This window comes from Myotis nattereri (assembly GCF_964212035.1).
Source record: "Myotis nattereri genome assembly, chromosome: 4".
NCBI lineage: Eukaryota > Metazoa > Chordata > Mammalia > Chiroptera > Vespertilionidae > Myotis > Myotis nattereri.
Window position 1 is genome coordinate 13,295,670 of NC_138079.1, and position 25,369 is coordinate 13,321,038.

Sequence of the window (25,369 nt, forward strand, 5' to 3'; positions counted from 1 at the left end):
CAATTCAGGAGCTGCCCTGTGGTGGTCAGTGCACTCCCACATGGGGGAGCTTTGCTCAGCGACAAGTCAGGCTGATGGCTGCCAGTACAGTGGTGGTGGTGGGAGCCTCTCCTGCCTCCTCAGCAGCACTAAGGATGTCTGACTGCAGCTTAGGTCTGCTCCCTGCTGGCAAGTGGACATCCCCCGAAGGCTGCCGGGCTGCCAGAGCGAAGTCTGATTGCCAGCTTAGGCCCAATCCCACAGGGAGCAGGCCTAAGCCAGCAGGTGGTCATCCCCCGAGGGGTCCCAGACTGCGAGAGGGCACAGGCTGGGCTGAGGGACCACCTCCCCTCCCCCCCCAAGTGCACAAATTTTTGTGCACCGGGCCTCTAGTCTATATATAAAAGCCTAAGCAACTGTTCAGCTGGTAGCTATGACATGCACTAACCACCAGGGGCAGATACTCAACGCACAGGCATGGAAACATGGAAGAGACTGATGAATCTCAGAGGGAAGGGGGGAAAGTAGAGGGTGGGAAGAGATTAACGAAAGATCTTATATGCATACTAGAGGCCTGGTACACGGATTCGTGCACCGGTGGGGTCCCTCGGCCTGGCCTGCAGGGAATTGGGCTGAAACCAGCAGTCTGATATCCCCCAAGGGGTCCCGAATTGCAAGAGGGCACAGGCCAGGCCAAGAGACCCCACCGGTGCACAAATCCGTGAACCAGGCCTCTAGTTTAAAAATAAAACTTATAGATACGTAACATGGAAAACCATAGGTAGGTCCATTTTTTTGTTTTCTCATATTAAATTTAAAAACCAGGTTTGAATTAAACTTATTTCTATAAATGCTTTTTAAAGGACAATATAAGGCAGACAGATTTGCAAGCATTTTATTAATTAACTATAGTAAATTGATATTCCTCCCTTTTCCAATTACAAAATCATCCCCAATTCCCAAACTTTTATTTTAAATAAAGAATTTCTATTTTATTAAAGCCTGTCTAGAAGGACATGGATGTCTCTCTCTGACTACTGTTGTAACAGCTGAATGATGAATGGTGAGTTTAGTGCTAAGATTCAGACCAATGCTTCTGGATTCATTTTAAGAGCGGTGAGAGGTAATAACCAAATAAATGTGAGAGAGGAGGATATCTGCAGCTATAAAAACCTGTTTTAACCCCCAAATTAGCCACTACATAAACAGGAGATAAATTACATGAAAGAATGGATGAAACTGACTATAACTTGGAAGATGCTTGACTCAACTCAGTGCAACACTTCTTCTTAAACATGTAAATCCAGATTGTTAACATTGTGGGGAAAAAAAAAAGATAAAGAAACAATGAGTTGCAACAAGTGACTATTCCATAAAGAAATTTCTTTCAAATAAAGAACATTTCTGGGATAATCTATAGCGAAAGAACCTCCCAATACCACAGTAGTCAACCGAGTCATGAGTTATTAATCAAATTGAAATTACCAGTGAGACTAGCTTTCACTCTGGGGTGGGAAGACTAGAAACCCTTTGCTGTTTTTGTTCTCTTGATTATCAGAGCCAAATGCTTTCCAGTGACATTCAATAGCATTACCCATTACCAGGGACTGTCGGGCACACTTAGAACCCATTCTACCAATGCCATCTGACTTACTTATCTCCTTTGCTTTTGGAGATGCCAACCAACTTCTCGATGCCACCTGCATCCCGTAAGGCCTTGGCATTCTCCATGTTCTTGGTGATCACTTCGTGAAGCGTGCAGCAGACGGCTGTCACCGTGTCGTCCGACATGGCCTTGCTTGCTGCATTGTTGCTGTTGCTCCCGCCTGGAAGCCTGTGGACCAGGTCTCTCATGGCATATTTGCCTTTAAGAAAAAATAAAGGGAAGAGTTGAAATGAGGGTAAAATGGAGGAAGAGGACAGAGGGAGAGGTGGGAACAGGGGAGAAAAAGAAACACAAGAGATAAGATTAATGCAATCTTGTCTGTTTCCCGTTACTGAATTAGTCTCCATAGGGTAACTGTGAACACATACAGAGAACACAGTATTTCCTCAGGGTGAATGCATGGCCTTAGATTGAACCTTTGGGCAAGTTATTTCATTGCCTCTAAACCTCAGCTTTTCACATCTGTAAAGCAAGAACAATGGTGGGATAGATCTCACAAGATTTTTGTTAAGATTAAGTTAGTAAATATGTGGAAAGCATTTAACACACAAGGGTTACTGAGGACCGAGGCATGGATAGATGTTAACAATCAGTAGTTTACTACTTGGCATTCACAGAAGTCAAGAAAACACAGTAATTCTAACGTAACCACAAAAACGCTTTGATGGGAGCTATGTTGGGACCTGTATTATTTTACAAGAGTCACACCGCAAATATGTGAAGAGCATGATCGATATATTACTTCTGTGTTCTGGCCCCTATGAAGCAAAGAGAAACATATAAGGTGAGGGAGAGAAGCTTTACAAATAATATATGACTAGGTGTCTTTTGAACCAGAGTAACTGGATAATCTGCTTGTCTCAATGATAGGATTTCCTGTCCTGGTATGGTTCTACCATATAACATTTCCTAATTTGACATGTTTTTCTTCATGTGAAAAAAAAATAAAATCCAACTTTGCATCATTAATTTGTTTTATCATTATTAATTTTGCCACTCCCAATGACAAAGGTACTTATAATGACATCTTTATGGAGTACTTCTAGTTTACAAAGCACTTTAGGCATTACCAATAACCCCACAAGACAATTAATTCATCCCACCTGCAGCTTCCAATTCTGTCCCATTAATTTACCCCTGGAACTAAGTAAATGAGTGCCTGCAGCAAAGTTGGCTGTTCTTGAATTTTTCATTTAGAATTGGCACATGTCCAAAGTTAAGTCCCTTCCTTACTTCCCATCCCTTATTAGACATGTTTAGCTAACAGCTAAAAACTATTTGAAATATTTTCCCTCCATACATGCCTGTAAGGGATAGCCTCTTTTTAGCTGTCTAATTCTCTTGTGCTTAGTGCCTGGGGGTAGGAAAAAGAACCTCTTGGGAAGAAGCAACGATATCTTAATTCCAAGCAGTAAAAAATAAAACTTAAGCCCTTGTAATTTTGGTATCCTCTCTTGTCCTATCTATGTATAGGTGACTTATTTTAGCTTGGATCAAAAAATGCTGATGTCAAAATTACTGAAATAGGAAAATGTCTTCATTCACTTTATGATAGCTGAGAAATGTGTGACAAAATGGTTTGCCTGAAAACCCCTAAATGTAGCACATTTACTTTCTTTTAATATATTTTTTTTGTGGTTGTTGTTTCATTTTGAGAGAGAGAGGAAGGGAGAGATAGAAACATCGATGAGAGAGAGACATCTATTGGCTGCCTCCTGCACACACCCTCCTGGGGATTGAGCCTACAACCTGGGCATGTGCCCTGACCAGGAATCGAACCAGTGACCTCTGAACCAGTTTCCGGAGAGCATATTTATTTTCTAATGACAGCACTTAAAATTGTTTGGAGAAGATCTTTTGCACCTGGGCACTCCTCTGAGCAACTTGCTTTATCTACTTATCATTAAGTCACATTCAACTCTGGCTAACAGTTTACCGTGGGGAGCTCAGCATGCTGATGGCTTTATCAGTTCCTTAGACCCCACAACCCACAAGCCATTGTAAGACAAACCTGAGTTCTGTAGTAGCTTGAAGATGGATGAGTTCTTTTTTCTTTATAAAGGAAGAGATGGAGGAACGAATCAGAAAACTGTTTCAATTATTGTGCAGACAGGGCATTCACACTCCTGATGGCGTATGGAAGACTGGTTTTGTGACCTTGGACATTGTCAAGGTTGAAAACAAAAACAAGGAGAGGGAGAGGATTCGGCTGCGGCATTTTCACATTTTTGCTGTTACTGTCATTTTTTTTAAACGACAGCAGATAAATGTGAAGATGTGGTTTCATCCTGCACGGCTTTCTAACCAGTGAGCCCTTAATGAGCTACAAGGTGTCCCTGCAAGGATCAGGTGGCAGAGACAGTCACTTCCCCCAGAACGGCCCCGTGTGCTGAGTAAACACTATCATTTTCCATGTGCTCCACGGCCTGGAAAAGAGCAGGAGCCACTGTTGTGTATAACCCCCACAAGCTGTCGAGGAAGCCTATTGGAAGATTTTATTTCTATTATTTCCAATCTAGTTCACTGACATTTTACTAGGCAAGTCAAGATTCTTCATTCAGTCTATGTATTAACCTATATGAAGGGATACATTTTAGACTACATTTTGACCATCCAAGTGGAGAAACAAATCAAGTAAAATTATTCCAAAGGGCAGAAGACCGCTGGGAAGAACCTGTTAATTCTTTTAAGGGCATGCAATTGTGTTAGCCTTTGATTATGCTGCTGAGAAAAGCCACCTTCTCACACTGGAATCATATCTTCAAGTGAAATTTGGGTAGCAAGAATAGCTTTTTAGCTTTTCCTTGTGCACAGGAACTTTGAAGCTTATTGGCGGGAGTGGGGCCTGGGGAGAAAATAAGGACCATAGAATAATTTCAGCCACAAGTGACCTTGAGTGGCTGCCGGGGTCCAACCCCAGCAGGTCCAGGGGTCCCCAAAGGTGTGGATGGAGTCGGCGAAGAAGGAATGACATGGAGACAGCGTTCAGTTGATCAGCAGCCTAGCCAGGATCTCTAGCCAGGATCTCCAGCCAAGTTCTGGCCTGGATCTCCAGAGAGGTTCTACTTAGGATCTCCAGCCAGGTTCTGTGTCCATGTTCTCTTGCTAGGTTCTCCAGATTCTCCAGCCAGGTTCTGTAGCCATGTTCCCTCGCTAGGTTCTCCAGCCAGGTTCTGTCCAGGTTCTCCAGCCAGGTTCAGTCACCAGGTTCTAGTCAGGTTCTCTTGCCAATTTCTGTAGTCAGGTTCAGTCCAGGATCTTTTGCCATGTTCTCTCGCTAGGTTCTGTCTCTAGGTTCTGAGGCCAGTTTCTGTCCAGGATCTTTTGCCATGTTCTCTCCAGCGAAGTTCTTCTGTCTCTAGAGAACGTTCTGTGTAGGTTCTGTGCCTAGGTTCTGTCTCTCTCTGTCTGTCTCTTGCTGTCTTGTTACATCTGTATTTATACCAGTTGATTCAATCCTATCAATCTCTATTACAAAGGTTAGGGCGTTTCTTATCTCCATTCCAGGGAGTAAAGATTATGTAGCTTAAGCATGATTGTTCGTAGTTAAAGTGATTAATTACTCGCCTGGCACTTAGTTAAGAGGTTTTATTCCCTCCCTAACTTCAGGGGAAAATCCCTGCCTGGGGAAACAACCTTTCTCAGAGACCTTGGTTAAAACACATAGTGCCAAGAAGGTGAGCAAACATATTAAGAACAGTATGCCATATATGCCAGGTCCCTTGAAACAGCAAGGATGGACCGGCTCCCGGCAAGTGGCATGCTAATAACAGGCGTTCAAAGAAAGTAGATTGGACTGGGTTGTCATGGCAGGTTTGCTATGGGAAGTGGGCATCTAGAATTTGTTCCATAGATCAGGGAGACAACAAAATATTTTACAAAGGAGATTCTTGTGCATCAAGGCAGAAGGTTTCAGAATAATGATACTGAAGGTTGAAGGAACAGATATTACTAGTCTTTTTCTTGACAATGAAGCTCTCTCTTGAAATTTTTATTGGAATTATAAGCATTACCTTGTGTTATAATTGTTCTATGTTCCCTATTTTCTTTGTCCCTAAGTTTCTAAACAGCAGAAAGAGTGAGAAAGCTACTCTTGTTACCTAGTAAAAGGAATCTTGTCCCACCTCCACTGCTACACCTCTGTCAGGTTTTTGGTGTGAGATTTGAGGTCTGAGATTTCTTTGGATGTGAAAGTAGTTAACTAACTTTTGGAGTCAATTCTCTTCCTGTGCCACAGTGGTGATAAGGAAAAGTTACAAGGCTGGTGAGCTAAACTTGAATTTTCAGAGCTTAACACCATCAAGGTGATCCAATTGTTGTTGTTTTGGTTTGGTTTCAGACTGAGAAAGGGATGGAGATACGTTTCATCTTGGGGTTCACCCCCAGGATGCTATCACTTTAGGAACCTTGAGGAGAAACAAGTTGAGGTTCTGCACTGTCCCAGGAACGTCAAGGGCACCTGAAGCTCAGCAGTGCCCAGTGGTGAGCACAGGCCTCACCCTGTGGTTGAGGCTGGCATGAGGCAGAGGAGCTTCCCGTCTTAGAATAAACTGTGAGGTCCACAAAAAGGGCAGTGGGGCCAGCAACCAGGGAAGACTGACTACCACTCCCCCTTCCTCTGAATTTAATTTGGTTTATAAGTAAATTATATGACACAGACCAAAAGTGAGGGAGTGATTCATGCTAATGATATTACTGAGCAGGTGATTGTAATATTTCAGGACAAAAACAAGGACTTGTAACTACAAAGAGTTGGCCATGGGGGGAAGGGGCGGGACCGAATCCACACCTTGGCATATCAAGATGATGCTCTAATCAACTGAGCTACCCGGCCAGAGCTGTGTGTGTGTGTGTGTGTGTGTGTGTGTGTGTGTATTTTAAATTTATTTTTTAATACAGTATAGTTGACATACAATATTATATCAGTTTCAGGTGTACAACTTAGTGATTCAACATTTATGTACTTTATGAAGTGATCACCATGGTAGCTCTGTCTGCCAGAATACAAAGTTATTACAATATCATTAGCTACATTTACATTACATCCCCATGACATTTATTTTATTACTGGAAGTTTGTAGCTCTTATTCACTTTCACTTTTTTCATTGCAGCATTATTTATAATAGCCAAGATATAAGAGCAACCTAGGTGTTCACTGACAGATGAATGGATAAATAAGATTCGGTATATCACTTAGCAATAATAAAGAATGAAATCTTCCCATCTGTGACAACATGGATGGACACAAGTGTATTATGCTAAGTGATATGCTAAGAGAAAGATAAATACTGTATAATTTAACCTATATGTGGAATATAAAGAAAACACAAACTGTAATAGAAACAACATATAAATACAGAGAATAATCTATTTATACTTAAAATATTTATTAATAAGGAGAAACTTGTGTTATCTTGCTATTTGTTATCTATATGTCTTGTATTTTTTTTAGTCTCTCATTTACTGCCTCTTTTGTGTTTATTTGACTTTTTGCAGTGAAATGTTTTAATTCCCTACTCATTTCCTGTGGTATATATCCTATAACTATTTTCTTTGTGGTTACCATGGCAATTCCAGTTAATATCCTAAAGTTATAACACTCAGTTTAAATGTATTCCAATTTAACTTCAACAACATACAAAAACTCTGCTCGTTATAGCTCCATCCCTGCTCCTTTCACTTATGAATGTCCCAAAATTACATCCCTGTATGTTGTATGTGTGAAAACATAAAATAATTGTTTTTGTAAAAGTATCAGTCTCTTAACTTATGTAGAATAGAAAATGTGGAGTTACAAACCAAAGTTATAATAATACAAGCTTTTAGACTAATACTTCTAAAAAAATTCATTCAGTATTCTCTTAAATCATGGTGAAAACAAAAAGTGGAGTTACAAACTGTTCTTACAATAACACTAGCTTTTATAATGACCCATGTATTTACTTTTACTGAGATAAATATTTCTTTATTTGTCATCTAGTTTCTGTCCTTTATTTCAAACTACAAAATTCCCTTTACTTACGGGACAGGTCTAGTGATAACAAATGCTCTCAGCCTTTGTTTACTTGGGAATTCCTCTAGGCAAGAAGGACTTAGATTTTGTGTCCCACAATAACTCTATTTGAAATTGCCTTCTCCAAATCTATACTCTATAGTTAAACTATCAAAACTTAAAAAGTGTCTTTTACATTAAACCATCTTCAGAGGTTCCAAGACTGAGGCTAGGTAACATCAAAGAGTTTTCTTCTGCACTTTATGAAATAAGGATGCTAGCACTAACTAGGTATGCTTGGCATTCTGCGGGTTTTACTTGGTTTAATACTATTGTGAGAGCTGTCCTGTTTATCAAGCCTCTGATATGAAAAGACTTGGCAAATGAAAAAAGAGAAGTTCAACCTCCAGTTAATTATGACAAGTTATACGATTATGCTTCCTCAGTTATGAACCTTTTCATTTGCTCCTTTTCATATTAAAGAATGGTACCATAATGGTCAAGATTTTAAAAGAAAGATTGTATTTCTAGGTTTAAAGGAGACTTTTTACTTAGTAGTAATCCTAACACACTCTTTATGGAGCAAATTAGGAGGTCCTCAAGGTCTCCCAATGCCCTCATTGTCCATACTATGTACTTACTTTCATGGTAGTCACTGACTAACTCCTTCTAAAGCTAAACTTGTCTCTTGTCTCAGTTTTGCTATTATTGGTTGAGATGAGTAAGTTCTCAGAGCTATTCAGCCTTATCATCAATAGGTGGTTTCTAATTTCCTCTCAGGCTCACCTTGAGGTCCCTGCCAGCACAGATCAGTAATTGGGGTCTGTTGGAAGAAACATCAAAATAGCTGATTAAAGAACTCCAACAGGTACTCAACATTTGACACTATAGAAAATAGGTTATTGGTTACGGCCACTCCTGTAAAGCTGATAGCCTCACCACAAATGAACATCTCAGATGACCAAGGGGTCGAACCCAATTTCCAGAAGTCATTCACTTTGAGAATCTGGACTACAAACTAATCCAATATAAACAGAGCAAGGATTAATTACCTGGACTAAATAAAACAAATTTAATTGTGGCTAACCTTCTACTTTGAATTGAGTATTCTATGTCATCTGTCTTTAATGCTTGATTCAATAGGTTATGTTTATAAAAACTAGAATAAAACAACTTTAAATGGACTCTTACTCTAATTGATCCTTCATAATTCATAAGAAGGAAATCCTTTGAACGTTCTTAAAATAGATAAGATGATAAATTATTGGGAAAGGTTAATAATAATAATAATCCTGTAAATATAACAACAAATATTGATTGGTTTTATCTAGACACTTAAAAGAGGAGTTATTTAAATAATATAAAAATGTTTTGACTAATTTGCTTACTTTATTTGCCACAGGTTTAATAGACTGAACTAGAATTTGTCCTCCTTTCAAACAGAACAATGAAAAAAATCAAATCTTTATCTATGCCATGGATGCCACATTTAAAGAGAAAATAATTTAATTAGGCTTGACAAGCCTATTAGAAAACCAGTGCATTTCCTATGTGGAACTAATGCTGCAAATCCTCTCAGGACACTGAGGTGGTTTGTGCTGTGTGACTCAGGGAAGCTCAGCCCTATAGGCACCGTGGCCAGTAATACTGAAAAGCTGGAGCTCAGAGGGATAGAATAATCTCTGAATTATAGGTAATGGAAGTGAAGCCTGAGTCTTGGGTCACTGATCCCAGAAGATGAGGTAAAAGGGAACAAAATACTTCTGCTACATAAAGACACCAAAACTACAATCCTAGGAGCTATACCAATAAAACAAAAGTTAACTCTCAGCATTTATTATCATACCAGAGGCATGGCCTGTGGGGATTGGGCTGAAACCAACAGTCCAATGCCGCCTGCTGCTCCTGCCTGCCGCTCCTGCTCATCCTGGCCCAGCTGCGCCTGCTGCTGCTGCCGCCGCTCTAGGCTCGCTGCTGCTCCACTGCAGTCTCTGGGCTGCAGCGGCCAGCTGTGAGCCGAGTCTGGCACCCACTGGTTAGCTAAGCGGCGCTCCCGCTGTGGGAGCGCAATGACCACCAAGGGGCAGCTCCTACGTTGAGCGTCTGCACCCTGGTGGTCAGTGCATATCATAGTGACCGGTCATTCGGTCACTTAGGCTTTTATATATATAGAGTGTCCCAAAATTCACGCAAGATTTGAATTTTGCGTGAGCATTAACAACAACAACAACAAAAAATAAAAGCCTAATTTTACTTGGTTTATTGAATCAGATTCTAATATCTGTTGCCCTTTGATTTCAATCCCTTCAATTTGATAAGCATTACCAAGTACCAATTATGGCCCAGGAGCAGGGACAATGAAGACCAATGAAGACCATGGCTTTGCGTATGTGCAAGCAAAGTCGTGGAGGCCATTTACCCAATGTGCTATTCCATACATAACCCTATACTATATACTTTACGAATCATTCAAAAATGTACAATTTTAATAATAAACCTGTGTTTTCTATCAAAATTACTTTCCTGAATTTTGGGACACCCTATATATATATAGACTAGAGGCCCAATGCACGAAATTCATGCAAGATTAGGCCTTCAGAGCCCCAGTGCCTGCTGGCTATCTTGATCCTTTGCAGCCATGGTGGCTGCAGCCCTAGCTTCGTCCAGAAGGTCATCTGGAAAGTTGTCCAGACGGTTGTACTGCTGTTCGGCCATTTGGTTGATTGGCATATTACGCTTTTATTATTATAGATAGCTCTAGTTTTAATAACCATGAAAAGAGGTCTTTGTAGATGACTCCACACTGCTTACTACACCTATCTATGTCTATACAACTGGTCAAATAAGTTAATAGCCACAAATAAGAAAACTGCTAAACAAACATTTGTGGTTAAATCTGCATCATCGGAGCAGAACATTAGCATTGGGCGGGGAGGGGCCAGGAAGGATAACTGGTACCCTGTTCTGCCTCCATCATGACCGTGTGCGCATCACATGCTCGACACAGCCCGGAGTCAGGAAAGCAGAACAAAGAAAAGGATCAGCCCAGGAAAACAAATCAAAGAGGGGAAAAAGAAAAAGAAACACAGGATTGCCCTTTTAGCTCTAATCCCACATAAGGAATCACTGGTTCATTTCCTAGCAGTTGCTGGCTCCCAAATCAACTTTATCTCTGACATTTGCAATACTGAGAGGTGAGGGACAGTATGATTATCTTGTGAAAGAAACTGCTGTTTGCCAATTTAAGTATGGATCCCTTGCAACAATTTATAAGTGAAAAATCCCTTTCTGTTGATGCTTTCGTCTGCTTGTCTTCCTTTCACAGATTGGAAAATGGTTGTGGTGACACCAACCGTCTGGTCCAGTCTTGCCTGTCCCTCGTTCCCAACCTGGGGCCCGTTCATCTCCATATCCCTTTGTTCCTGCTGGAGTGAAATAAATATCTAATGAGATGAGCTGATTTTAAAAAACAATGAACCTTCTTTTGTGTATCTGACACTGTCTTTAATTAATTAAAGATGTCTCTAAATGGAGAAAGAGAAGGAGAGGGGGGAAAAGGCATAGTAAGACAGGATCCACAGGAGCCCAGGAATCTGGTAGCTGTCCGTGGAGGTTAGGACAAATTCTAGAAGAAACATTAAAGTTCCTTATGCTTTTTTTTTCTAGTAACTATGATGTAAAAACCAAATAAAGAACAGCAACAAAAAACATGTACAGCCTTATAACACATAGAGGATCCTATTTCACATGCCAGAATTGGTAAGCATTTGGTCTGAGACAATGATTCAAATAGTAACTCAGCCCTCCAAATAGAAATCATAGAAAGCAGAATCTTACAGGTTTACAAAATATGGTAGGCGATTCCTTCAAGAGTTATTACCTCCAAATAAATAACCTATTCCATCTGTTTGGCAGGCAGAAGGAATTGTGTTTTTGGCACCATGAGACTTTATCCAGAGGATTTCACAGAATTAGATTCAGAGAAACTCTCATATTGTCGAGATGTCAAGAACTAAGGTGATGAATAGAAATACGGGCAAGAAGGTGGCTAAAATACGCATACTTAATTTGTATGAGAATCAATCTAAAAATGGAAATGGCAGTTAATTAACTGGTTTGCGGAGTACCTTTTTGAAATAGGAATAAATTGATTTCCAAGAAATAATGAAAATGAGACAAGCGACTGATACGATACATTTTAAAAGTCTTTAAATAATTTGATTAAATACTAAGCATGACAGCAAAAAAACTCATCTCAATTCATTGCCTAATTTTAGTAGAAAGGAAGTAAAGGTAAAAACTTAAACACTGACTCTAGTTTCAGGGAGAAAACCTAGGAAGGTTTTTTATTTTTAGGTTAAGACTGTTATCCAACAGAGACCCAAGACCTCTCCTAGGACAAAAATTATAGGAGAAAATAGTCTGTTAGAGACAAGATGAGATGGGTATGTTGGAAGTTTGTTTTCAGGAACAGAACCTGAAGTTTGTCTTCTGACCTGATGTTAGCACATTGGAATAACAGTGATCCATCAAGCAATGCAAATAGTCTAACGATGAATTACAACATTGCATTCCCCAGGTCTTGCTTTCCCACATGGATCTACCTCTCTGTCAAAACAAAAGTGAGTCTCAGTAAAGGGCACAAAGAGAGGGAATCAGCTATAGGTATTCTTCATGTGTCTCTACTCACAGATTACGTTACAGAGTGGTTTAACTCTTTCAAGGAAAGTCACATCTATTGTTTCAGTTGCTGCTGTGAATCTAGGGGTGGAAAAAGGCAGGTACAGTTTCCCATTTACTACACAAAGACAAGTAAATGAGAGTAAACGAAGTATGGAAGGTCACAGAGCTCACTGTCTCTTGGATTTGGTACACTTCTGTGAGTCTCTGGGCCAGAAACTCCTCTCTCCAACTCAGCCCTCTTCACTCCCCCTCTGAGCTCTTTCACAGGTATAATCTTTACCACCTATATGACACCTACCCTGTAAGTCATTTTTTTCAGTCCTTCTTAGACACTCATTGAAGTTGTGTCCAGATAGTTTCTGTATATAATGATCTTTCTAACAATAATATAAACTGAGAACAGGATGACATCTGATAACCTTATGTTTACTGATAAATCAATAAGCAATTTACATGGGCTCTTTGACTACGCAATGTAAGAAGATGCAACAATAGCCCTTCCATGAGACCTGCATCCACATCATCCCGCTGCTATTGTTACCCACCTCTGGGATACTCCTACAGGGTGCTGTATTCTAACAAGAGGTTCAGTGTAGCCTAAGTGTGGGAAACGCTGCACTTGGCACTCAGAGATTTACAATGCATATTAGCGAAGTCAAGTCTGGTCACAGTCCCGCAGCTGGATAAAATAAAACCACTCAGAGAACTTAGTTTAACCTAGGGTTTCCCAAATTCATCTGCAGAGAGAAACCTTTCTGAGCATGACACCCATGCCCTTCCCACAGAACTGGGGTTCTGAGGGACTCCCTCTGGGTGGCCCTGATGAATAAGGGCAACTATGTTCTGTTCCTGTTACTATGCTTACACATCACCCAGTACCCACAGATCTTTCCTACCAAAGAAATCTTAATTTATTAACAGCTTGATTTGATATTGATAAAAATCAGCACCAAAAGAAGTACTCCAATTTTGCAAAACTGATGGCTGGAGAGAGTGTGTGGTACTATATTTTAAGCATTGACTGACAGGAACGGCTTGCTCTAAATACACCGTATTCCTAAATGCATCTGTCTCGCTCTGATTTCTTGCCTCTGCTCCCATGCTCTGCTCACAGAGGACTTCATAAACCAGAGAGATAAATCTCACAGAAGGATGTACAGTTATTTGCCTGTAATTCCACCTTCCGTGTTAACCAGTCAGCTGCTTATGGAGGAAGTCCCACTACAGGTTTTCACAGAGAAGAAGTTCACTGATGGAAATTCACTCAATTTTGTTTTCCAAGTTGATTCTTTCTACTATCTACCAGCCAAGCCAAGCATTGTTTTTCACTAGGCAATTCTCATTCTAATTTAAATGACTGACCTGAGCTCAGAATACCAATGGGTCTTGCCTGGCTTTGGGTGACTGGTTTCCCAGAGTCGGACTTTGCTTATACAAAACCTGGGTGTGGAGGATGTATCTTCACAGCTGAAATAAACCTCAGAGAGCAGGTAACTGCAGGCGTCTTGGGTCAGCCTGGACCATCTATCAATCTACCCTTCTAACACACATCATGGGGCCCTAAATTATATGCCAGGGGCCTGATCAGATTCCACATTTTGCAATATCCATCTCTACCTTATGCTTTGGGGAAAATTTCCTTCCCCAAACACAAGAGAATTTAGAGAAGGCCTTACTAATAAAACTAATAATATCTTCTCTTTAAAAAGTACATGTTTTCGTCATTTGTCCTTACTTTGAAATTAATTTTTAGTAGTATTATAAATTAGTTTAGAAAACTTGATGTTTAGGTCAGAGCTTAGTTTCTGCCGATGGATGTCTTGATTTTTTTTCTTCAGAATAAAGAAATGCAGTATTTCTTCATTTCTTTTGTATTTTTACAGTACACAGAATTCCACAGACTCAAGAGATGACAAATTATTTTAATAAAAATTGGTTTGTGTTTTAGATATTTCTCCAAATTCCTTAGGCAGTGAAAGCATTCCTGCTATAAACCGTGAAAATATCTGGGGCTGGATAATGTTGCCTGTTTCTTTATTAATTAACCACAGTGGACATTTCATATGAAATTATTAACAAATCCATTGTTTATTCCAGTGTTTATATTGTAGGCTTATGCTTTTAAACTGACACTGATAGGGTCTATCCTTAATGAGTTTGAAACTTTGGTGAATGTGTTTATGCTATACTAAAAAGAAATCAATAACTGTTATTATTACAGTACTGTTATATGAGCAGCAGCACAACAGGTTTGTTTATACCAGCATCACCACAAACATGAGAAGAATGTTACTAGGCAATAGGAATTTTTCAGCTCCCTTATACTCTAATGGGACCAACCATCATATATGTGGTCTGCATTGACTGAAATGTTATGCAGACTATTGACTATTGACTATTCACAGGGTGATAAATAGAAAAAAAGATAAGGCATGAAGAATAAAAAAGAAAAGAAAGAGCAAGTAGATATAAAAGCAGAAGTAAAAAATGAGTCTAGAAGACCAAAAAACAGACCAAAGTTGATTTCTGCTAATCCCACTCAGTCAAAATGATGAAATATTAGCTCTGAGCCCAAATGATGATCTATTTAATATGAGCAACATTTAATATAACTGTAAAAATCTAGGAAAAGAAAAAAAAAAAGCTAGACAGTCCTTTGGCCATTTCTTTATTGTAGGGGGATTTTACTTGTAGCAGAGGAGAAAGATACAATAAGTGGGTGAGATGGCATGGAAGATTAGAAAGCAGGAAAGTATAGACACCAAGTTTCTGTAGATCAGTTGCCCTAAATCCCAATAAAGTATTTGGTGTTCGAGTTTTCTTATCTATACAGTCGCGGTTTTTGAAAACTTGAAGCATTTATTCACCTCTCCCACTGTGGAGCCCAGGCAGGAGAGCAGCAGTCACCCACGTTGGCCTGAGAGTAGTCACCCTGGGTGCAGGCACCAGCCAGCGTGGTCTCCCAGGTTGCACGGAGGTGACAGCAGCCTCTGCCCGCAGGAGTCTGTGTTCCCTGGCTGTCTGCTCTCGCTGCAGTGAGGTCTGGTGATGGGCCGTCCGTTCCCTGGGTAAGGATGACTTCCTAGCAGTGTCACCTTCTAAAATGGGGACATCAAGCATGCGCTTCAGGCTCTGTCCTGGGTCTCTGTCAAGGCCAGTTCACTGTGATTTAAGAAGATCACCCAAAAGCCTACACACTGGTCTGCTAACAGCTTAGTTATCTATCATTATGCGATGACTGGTAGGTCAGCACCATCAGATGAAACCAAAACAACCCAAATCACGTGGACCCAAACCCAGCACCAAGCAAAACCAAGTAGGAGTCTTCATATCTGAGGAATGCTTTCTACATACATCTCATAACCCAGTACAAGCTGTCTCTGCTACCTTAGTTTCAAAGTTGACAGAATCTTCGGGCATGCTTCTGGGAATGTGTGGGCTTGTTTGACAGCATGAAGATTCAGTGGAGTTTGTTTGTTTTGACACGATTCCATTAGCCACACAGAGGTCTCCAGAAACTACTTTCCTCCCAGTGACAAATGGCAAAGGTCAAGTGCAGGAGCTGAGAGGTGGGCAGGCACTGGGATAGACAGCTGTGTTCAAGGAGGGGAATGAGGCTTGGGAAAGGGCGCAGATCATCTAGTCATTCTGTTCTTCCTCAAGGGAGTCAGGCCAGGGTGGAGCTGGGGAGGGAATGAGAACTGCATGGCAGTGCCCCCTTGGCTACCCTTGGTGACACTCGGGTCTCTGCACTGGTGCTTCTTTCTTCCCTCCTGCATTCGTTTCCTGTGACTGTTGTAGAAATTGCCACAAACTGGGGGGCTTTAAAAATTAAAAATTTATTTTCTCATAGTTCTTGAGGCCAAAGGTCTGAAATCAAGGTGTCAGCTGGGCTGTGCTCCCTCTGGAGGCTCCAAGAGAGAAGCCTCTTCCAGCTAGTGGTGGCTTCTGGCATTTATTGACTTGTGGCTGCATCTCTCTGCTCTCTGCCTCCATCTTCCCATGGCCTCCTCGGTGTGTCTGTGTCATCTCCTCTCCTGGCTCCTGGAAGGACGCTTGTCATTGGATTTAGGGCCCACCTGGGGAATCTGCAATGGTCTCATCTCAAGGACCTTAATTACATCTGCAAAGTCCCTTTTTCCACAGGAGGCCAAACTCACACATTCCAGGGGTTTGAGTGTAGACTTATCTCTTCGGGGGTCACCATTCAATTCACTGTACCTTCCTTCCTTCTCCCTGCCATTGAGTTTTCTTAAAACATGTCCCTCTCTCCTTTCTGTCTTCTCTCCTTTCCTTCCTCTCTCTAGTTAGAGACTCAGGACTGTCATCCTTGCTGGCTGTAATCTGAAAAACCACGTGGCTGACCCCCGTCGTGTGGTGAAGGGCAGAGTGGCTGCTTGGTTACAGTTAGTTCATGGGACTGTTTGGGTGGAATGGGGTGAAAAAGGAAAGGCTGCTGTTTAATAGGTGTAACTGTGTCCCTAACCCACTCTCCCCCCCATTCATATGTTAAAGTCCTTGGTCCCATTACCTCAGAATGTGGCCTTATATGGAAACTAGAGGCCCGGTGCACAAAAATTTGTGCACTCGGGGGGAAGGGGGGGTCCCTCAGCCCGGTCTGTGCCCTCTAGCAGTCTGGGACCCCTCGGGAGATAACGACCTGCTGGCTTAGGCCTGCTCTCAGGTGGCAGAGGGCAGGCCCAATCCCTAGTGCAGCCCCTGGTCGGGCTCAGAGCAGGGCCGACTGGGGGGTTGGGGCACCGCCCCGTCACACTCAAGGCAGGGTCGATGGGGAGGTTGCGGTGCGACCCCCTGTCACGCACAGAGCAGGGCCAATCGTCACACACAGAGCAGGGCCCGGGGGGGGGGGGGGGGGTTGTGGCCCCGCCCCCTGTCACACACAGAGCAGGCCAATCAGGGGGTTTGGGTGCTGCCCCCTGTCATGCTGATCCCGGTGCTGGGAGGCATATTACCCTTTTACTATATAGGGTAGAGGCCTGGTGCACGGGTTGGGGCTGGCTCGTTTGCCCTGAAGCGTGTCCTGGATCAGTGTGGGGGTCCCCACTGGGGTGCCTGGCCAGCCTGGGTGAGGGGATGATGGCTGTTTGCAGCTGGTCACACACCCTTCAAAGTGGGGGTCCCCACTGGGGTGCCTGGCCAGTCTGGGTGAGGGGCTGAGGGCTGTTTTCAGGCTGGGGGTGACTGAACTCCCAAATGCTCCTTTTTTCCTTTTTTTTTTTTTTTTTTTTATTCTGGGCCAGCTTTAGCTTGAGGCTTGGCTCCAGCTGTTAGGCCTCACTGCTGAAAGTTGGTTTCTGGCCTTTGCTTACAATGTTGCGGATCTGCTGGCTGAAGTCCGGTGGTATTTGTTACAATGTTTCTTAAACTGCCCGCTCAGAGGCCTGCAGCTGCAGGTGGGGAACGTTGGTTTCCTCCGTCACTGAGGCAAGCAAGCCTCATGTTAGTTTCAAGCTGCCTGGCTGCCGGCCACCATCTTGGCTGACAGTTAATTTGCATATCTCGCTGATTAGCCAATGAAAAGGGTAGCAGTCGTACGCCAATTACCATGTTTCTCTTTTATTAGTGTAGATGGGGTCCTTGCAGATGCTATTAAGTTAAGATGAGGTCATACTGGAGCAGAGTAGGACCCTACTTCAGTATGGCTGGTGTCCTTATAAAAGGGAGAAATTTGGAAATGGATACACACAAGGAGAACCCCATGTGAAGATGAAGGCAGAGATCAGAGTGATGGTTTTGTAAGCCAAGACATGACAAAGATGGCCAGCAAACCCCCAGGAAGAGCCTGGAACCTCGGAAGGAATCAATCCTGCCAGCACATTCTAACCCAGCCGTGGGCAAACTACGGCCCGTGGGCCGGATCCGGCCCGTTTGAAATGAATAAAACTAAAAAAAAAAAAAGACCGTACCCTTTTATGTAATGATGTTTACTTTGAATTTATATTAGTTCACACAAACACTCCATCCATGCTTTTGTTCTGGCCCTCCGGTCCAGTTTAAGAACCCATTGTGGCCCTCGAGTCAAAAAGTTTGCCCACCCCTGTACCACTAGAACGGTGAGACAATAAATACCTACTATTTAATCCATCCACTTAATGGTACTTTGTTACTGAAGCCCTAGCAAATAAATACACTGCAGCATTTGGGTGTAAGTCCATGTGTAGAGCAGATACTTTGAAGAGAAAACCACAAATAACAGTTATCTTTTCCTTTATTTGACAGATATTCATATATTGTCAGTCATATGTAATTCCATGTTATTTGTCATTCCACTTTTAGCACACTTAGAAGTGTCCTTGAATGACACCCCTACCTTCTAAGTCTCTAAAATTGAAGATTAGTGTTTAAAACAAAATGAGCAAAAGCAAAAAAATTACTTAAATAAAATGATGACTTTTCAGACCATAACATCTCCTGGGATCATTGCTTTTATCACCATTGGATTCTGCTTTGTCCTAGTCTGTTAGAAAGAAAAGTCACTTTGCATTCCACAGAGTCTACAAAGGAAAGACCCAGCATGGACACTTGTAAGGCAAGCTCAATATCAATTTCTCTAGGAAGTCCTAAAAAGCAACAAAGTCAGGTGTTTCCACATGAAATACAGAAAAATAAAGTTTAAAATTCGATCATAAGTTACTCCTGTCACTGGGTCACCTCATGAATTTTAGGAGGGTTAAGTAGACAGGTGTCATTACCGCTAATTCCTCTGTGGGGAAGGTGCGACTCTCCCAGGGAAGTGAGTGTGTGTGCAGGATCCCTGCCTTGGAAATGAAAGATTACCTGCACACAGTCCTTTGCATGTTTCAGAGAATCAGATACAACTGCCAGGACCCACCCATACCTGTTCAACAAGATGGTGTCACAACCAGGGAGCTAGGACATCGCTTCTGAAGGAACACAGAAAATTAGTGACCTCACACATATTCTATCTCCAGTAGCAACAACAATTTTTTTTTTAAATGTAAAAGGCATTGTGCGGAGCTCTTGGTTTATAGCAAGGCAAGCAATCACCCACCAAAGGCTTGTCTAACTGAGAGAGAGGCAATACACATGTATATTTAGGTGTATGAAAAATTTGGAAAACATACATAAATACTTTGACTTAATCCATTGGGAGGTCAATAAAAAACAGAAAAATCAATCGAGTTCACTGCCTGGTTCCATGGTATTGTTACAGTAGGCAGTTAGGAAGGCAGCAAAGAGAGCCAGACTTCTGATTCAGCCAGATTAACTAAGAAAGGACAGTTTCACAGTCACTCTGGGGATCTGAGTAGGCAGGAAAGATGCTTCCAGTCACCCCAGGGACCAACCGGACCATTCTGTTCTGCCAGAGTAACAGGGAGGGAGGAAACAGTGCAGGGAAATTCCTTTCACTGCGACATGCATAGAAGCCAAGATGGTGACCATAAAGAGGGAGGGGCCTAGCCTGGGGAAATGTTGGGAAAAGATCAGCTAGGATAAGGGCACAAAACACCAAAAGATCCAGAAAAGGGACTGGATGGGGGGAGGGCATGGGCATGGCCCACAGGAAAAGCCAGGAAAGAGATTGGATAGTTTGAAAGAAAGCCTGCTCTTCTCCCAACCCCAGGAAATATATGGAAGTTAAGACAAATAACCCAGTATGTGTCTTTGGAGCATGCCCATGCCCTTCTCTTGGGAATGTACTGTTTGCTTTTTCTCCTAAACTCTAAGGGTCCCCATAAGACTTGCAACCAGGGGAGCAGGGAGCAGTGGCAGAGGATCCTCCTTGTGCCTCTAACTTCCTTTCCTGAGTCCATACAGCCACTGTGATAGCCTGCTGGCTCACTGTCTCTCTGAGGGTGTACTATCTCTTCCCACTCTAATAGATCTTGCCATTATCACTTAAAATCCTCCTAGGTGTGTGCCCCTGAAATTCCTTTCCTGCATCACCAGAGAAGAATCCTATTTCCAGAATGTGCTGGGGTATCTGCCCTGGTCCCGGTCCTCCTCCGGTAACAATATAGGTCTGCAGATGCCTTCATAAATGCCAATCAGGTATATTGCTATCCTTGTACAATCAAACTGGGATCATGCACCCAGTGTATCACCCTTCTGTCGACCACATCCATGGCTCCCGTCAGTTAACAGATACAACACAGGCTCTTTGGGGCTGGTGAGCAGGGCCCTACAGGCCTCTCTCTTCCTACTCATCGACTCTGCTTGTAATTTTGTAAATATTGCACAGAGTTGGGGCATTGGGGTTTATCTCCTGTTGTTCATGTTTTCTGTGTTGTTCACTCCTCTGTCTGGTTAACTTCGACTTCCCCAGGCTCAGCTCATGGGTCACAGCATTTAGGAGGGTGGTCCTAAATCCCCTCCCCCTCCTCTGGAGGCTGTTTTAGCCCCCCCCGCATGCAGACCTCTCTCTAGCAGCATGTACAGGAGGGTTTGCTCACCTCAGTAACCTCCCTGAGGCAAGGGAGGATGGTGCTGTCACCTGAGCTCCTAGTACCTGAGGCTGGCCTAGGTCAAGGTAGCCATTCCACAGACATTGCACTAAATGATGACTCCTCCAAACTCTACACCTAAAAAGTAGCCATGAACAAACAAACCAGAACCCCACCCAACCCCAACCACTGCACACACTAGTCAGCATCCCAAGATAGAATTTAAAACCGAAGGATAAGCTATATTCTGCAAGTGGAGGTAGTTGTTTTCAGAGATTTGAAGATCTCTAACATTAATCAGTCCTAAATTTAATGTTATGTTGTTTTATTTTCACCATAAAATCTTGCAAGCACACATATTTCAGTAATGCATGTGGTTGCCGGGGAAACCAGAGGGTCTGTGTGGAGCGAGAGATAAGTGGTTTGGAGAGAACAGGCCTCAGAAATGTTTCTGGACCATTCTCTCATGGTGCAGGCATCCGCCCCACATCGCACACACCCGAGCTGCTGGAACTCACCCGCCCCACGCCACTACCCTAGTGAGCCGACAGGGAGAAGAAGGTGACTCCAGCACAGATGAGGGCACAGTGCGATCATTTGTAGGTGGGTCACACCAGTGTGTTTCCAGCTAATTCCATCAGCCACCAAGAGTACTGCTTTGATGGGTTTCTTCGATGTAATGATGTTCAGACCCATTAGAAAAAGAGGAAAGAATAAAGCCGCTGGGGGAGATGGGATTGCTCAGGTCTCCAGGACTTCTCGGGAGGTGTCTGCACAGGACGTGGGGCAGGCTTCCTGAACTTTGGCACTCTTGCTATTCTGGGCTGGATCCTGCTTCGTTGTGGGGGGCTGGCCTGAACACTGGGGTGGTTTGCAGCATCCCTGGTCTCTGCACACTACACGCCAGTGGCAGATTCACCACCCACACCAGGTGTGATGAGAAAAACAGTCTCCAGAATTGCCAACTATCCCCTGGGGGGAGGGTGGCGAGGGAGGGGCAAACTGCCCCTCGTTGAGAGCCACTGCCCTAGAGATTCACAGCAAGGAGAGGTCAAGTGTCTTAGCTCGGGCAGCTATCACCAAAAACCACTGACTGTGTGGCTTAACCAACAGGCATTTGTTTCTCACAGTTTTAGAGGCTGGAAGTCCAAGATCAAGGCGCTGGTACATTGGGTTCCTGGTGTTCCAGGCTTGTAACAGCACTCTCTGTGTGTGCGCTCATGTGGCCTTTCCTTGGTGCATGTATATGGAGAGAAACATCTCTCTTCTAAGAAGAGGAAACCTCTGTGAGGGTCACCTTCCAAAAGCTCCACCTCCAAATACCATCACAGCTGGGGTGAGAGCTTCACCATATAAATTTGGGAGGAAGACAGCAGACAGCTACTAGAAACGGGTGAAGGCAAGCCACTTTCTGAAAGTCATAGGACTGTCGTGTTAAGGAGCTGAAGGCAAGATTCTTCTTGCTAAAGTCTCCTCATGTCGACTCTGTACTTCTCACTTCGCCTCAGTAACCTCGTAAGCCTTGGGAACTTCACGCCTCATGGGCTTTTGGAGGCTTTTGTGTGATTAGAGGGGCAGAGGAGGGATGGGAGTTGGTGTAACTGACACAGTACAAATTGCTTGTCAAATTTCCCCTCTTACTTGTCTGCAGAGTGCAATGGTGGGAACATGCACGCAGAGAACAATAACTGTCTAAACATGCATTGGCAGGGATGGTGTAGTAACTTTCAACCTGACAAATGAAAATGTAAGACTTGCCAAATGCGTTATGATAACTTCTTTGCTCACCAGCGGCAAGGAAATAGCGCCCTCCCCAAGGAGATCCTGGCAAGTTTATACCACTCAGGAGGCGTGTTTACCATCTGCTGATACATTGCAGGTGTGTGTGTCTATCCCTTATCTATAAGGCTTCCCGAAATTCCTTCAGGTCAGGAAATAGTTTCTGTTTTCCAGACACCAACCTGGTCCCTTGTGCATGGTATGTGCTCAATAAATTGGTTTCAATCCCATTTGTTCAAAAGTAACACACAGAGTACTCTTTCCACAAGGAGGAAATATCTCATATTCATAGTCATATTATTTAAGTATTACATGTGTAAGCCACAAGCTATTCATTGTCTTAGTGAAGATATGCAGTTTTCCCTGTGAGGTTGCAGACAACTGTTATCAAGTAATAATGGGGATATTTCTAGCTCTAAGCTCATAGTGGGGCCTAATTAATGTTCAGTGAAAAAGTCTATTGAGCTGAGTCAAGAGCCACTTCAATAATCTAGTCGTAGCCATTTGTTATTTAAAAGTTTAGACTATAGAATTTTGAATATTTACCCCCTTGGAATTTTAACTGGATGCTCTTTTCCTTCCCTCCTTATCAATCTGATATATCTCCTTCCTCTTTCAAACCATTGTCTTTCTCCACTCAGATCTGCTGGTCCCTGGACCTTTAGACCTAGAGTTCATGAATATTTCCTTGAAAGAAACATACTCAGGTATCCACCAACTCAGGCCCCACTGGAAAGTAGATCCAATGAAATACCAAGTCATATTAGGAAGCTAAACAAAAACTTCTGTAAATATTGGCCAGGGCTTGATTAATATCTGGCAGCTTCCCTAATTTAGGAACCAATTTAGGACCAACCAGAGAAAGCTAAATATGCTCCCCTAGCCAATCACAGAGGATGCCCTGCTTCCAGTTAGCCCTCCACCAGCTTCCCCAGGCCAACAGCCTCCACTCAGGGTAGCCCTGAGCCTCCCCTGTTTTCTGCTATGAAGCTGCCCATCTCCTCTGCCTGCCTATGAGTCTCTGCCAAACACAAGTGCTGGTGGCTGACTCCCTTGCTATAGGAAGCTCAGAATAGATAGCCTTTGCTCTCATTTGGTTGGTCTTTGTTTATTCCTATACCACACACACCATGGTCCAGCATGAGAACATGTGCAGTCTTAAGTAACTTGCCCAGATTGGCTAGTGGCTTTCTTTCTCAAGGAGGCTCTTTATTAGGAAATGCTTCCATCTCTAGGATTGAGCACAGCACCTGCACAGTGGTTAAGAGCACTGGTGGGCACTCACTAAGAGTAGAACATGCAAATATAAGAGCTAATTGAAATGGAAGAGAATTCTGGAAGAAGGACAAGCAATCAGCCATACTGAAATTTGGCCAGGGCAATGAACATGTGAAAACAGGAAAGATGATTCCTGGTTAACGTCACTAATCTTGATAGGGAGTGGCAATGAATTGACCAGACCTCCGTCTTAACTGACAGGAGTTGTTACCACACTATGAGCCACAATGCAATCTCAGCTCATTTGAAACTTCTCTTGGCATGTCTGCCTCTTGTAAGAAAGAAGAAATAGAAAAATATACATATTTGACACAAATAAAGAAGTCTGTAGGATATATGAAGCTCATCTAATCTTATCTATTAAAGAGGGAATATGCTAATTAACCATCATGCTCTCATAAGATGCGGTGCCCACAGCCAATAAAGAGAGAATATGCTAATTGACTGCCCACCCTCACAAAATGGCGGCACCCAGTCCCCTCATCCCCGCCTCATCCAGCTGGAGTCCCCCAGTTCCCTCAGCCCTGCCTCACCCAGTCCCCATAGCATTTAGCCTCATCCAGCCAGAATCCCCCAGTCCCCTCAGCCCTGCAGGGGAAGACAGTTGGGGGTGATCAGGCCAGCAGGGGAGGGCAGTTAGGGACAATCATGCCAGCAGGGGAGCAGTTAGGCATCAATCAGGCTGGCAGGGGAGCAGTTAGGGGGCTATTAGGCTGGGATGCAGAGTGGTTAGGGGCAATCAGGCAGACAGGCAGGTGAGTGGTTAGGAGCCAGCAGTCCTGGATTGTGAGAGGGATGTCCAACTGCCAGTTTAAGACCAATCCCAGATTGGAGAGGGTGCAGGCTGGGCTGAGAGACACTTGCCCCCCGCCCCCCCCCCCCCGCCCCCACATGAATTTCATGCACCGGGCCTCTAGTAACTGAGAAATCAGAATTGCAAAACATTCTTTTTTAGAAATAGATTTTTTATTTATAAGTATAGATCCTTTATTGTCTGCTTTCTATGAATTTAAAGTGTGAAAACCAACTGTTTGTTATTTCAACAAATATTTATTGATAGTCTGAGATTTTGTTGGCTTTGGATTTATTCAAAAGACAAATAGGAGTGACATGATCAGACTTGTGTCCTAAATCAACTCAGAATAAACTTCAAACTAAATTTCCCTTTAAGAATATTCAATTTTAATGTATTGCTTATTTACAACTTAAAGCTATGTATTTAATAAGCACTTCACTCCATTATGAATTCCCACATGCTTATAGGATGCACTGTAATACAAACATCTGTGGACACATAAATGTGGTTTCAAATGGGCTGATGCTCATCTCCAGAGGAAGGAAGCACCCACTTCCAGAGAGCAGAGATTCCCCTTCCTACTTGGGAGGTAGTAATAGAATGTGGGTGCAGAGGTGGAAATACTAGAGCCAAATGCTATTAAAATTAAATAAAAATAAATTACAATAATTGATAGCTTTGTATTACCTGTCTGCCTGTCCATGATGAAAAAGAACTGAAACCCACTACCCCCACTCTCACCTCCCCACCATCCCTTCCTGCATGCACA

At 42.9% G+C, this 25,369-nt stretch overlaps 1 protein-coding gene across 3 annotated transcripts in view; it reads right to left on the reverse strand.

The window, feature by feature from the left end:
* CTNND2 (catenin delta 2) overlaps positions 1-25,369 on the reverse strand; it is a 784,675-nt gene that overhangs the window by 42,218 nt on the left and 717,088 nt on the right. For all 3 annotated transcript variants that reach the window (XM_081089970.1, XM_081089969.1, XM_081089968.1), the window contains one exon: positions 1,634-1,844. In XM_081089970.1, coding sequence (XP_080946096.1) covers positions 1,634-1,844 — 211 coding nt within the window. The remainder of the gene's footprint in view (positions 1-1,633; positions 1,845-25,369) is intronic.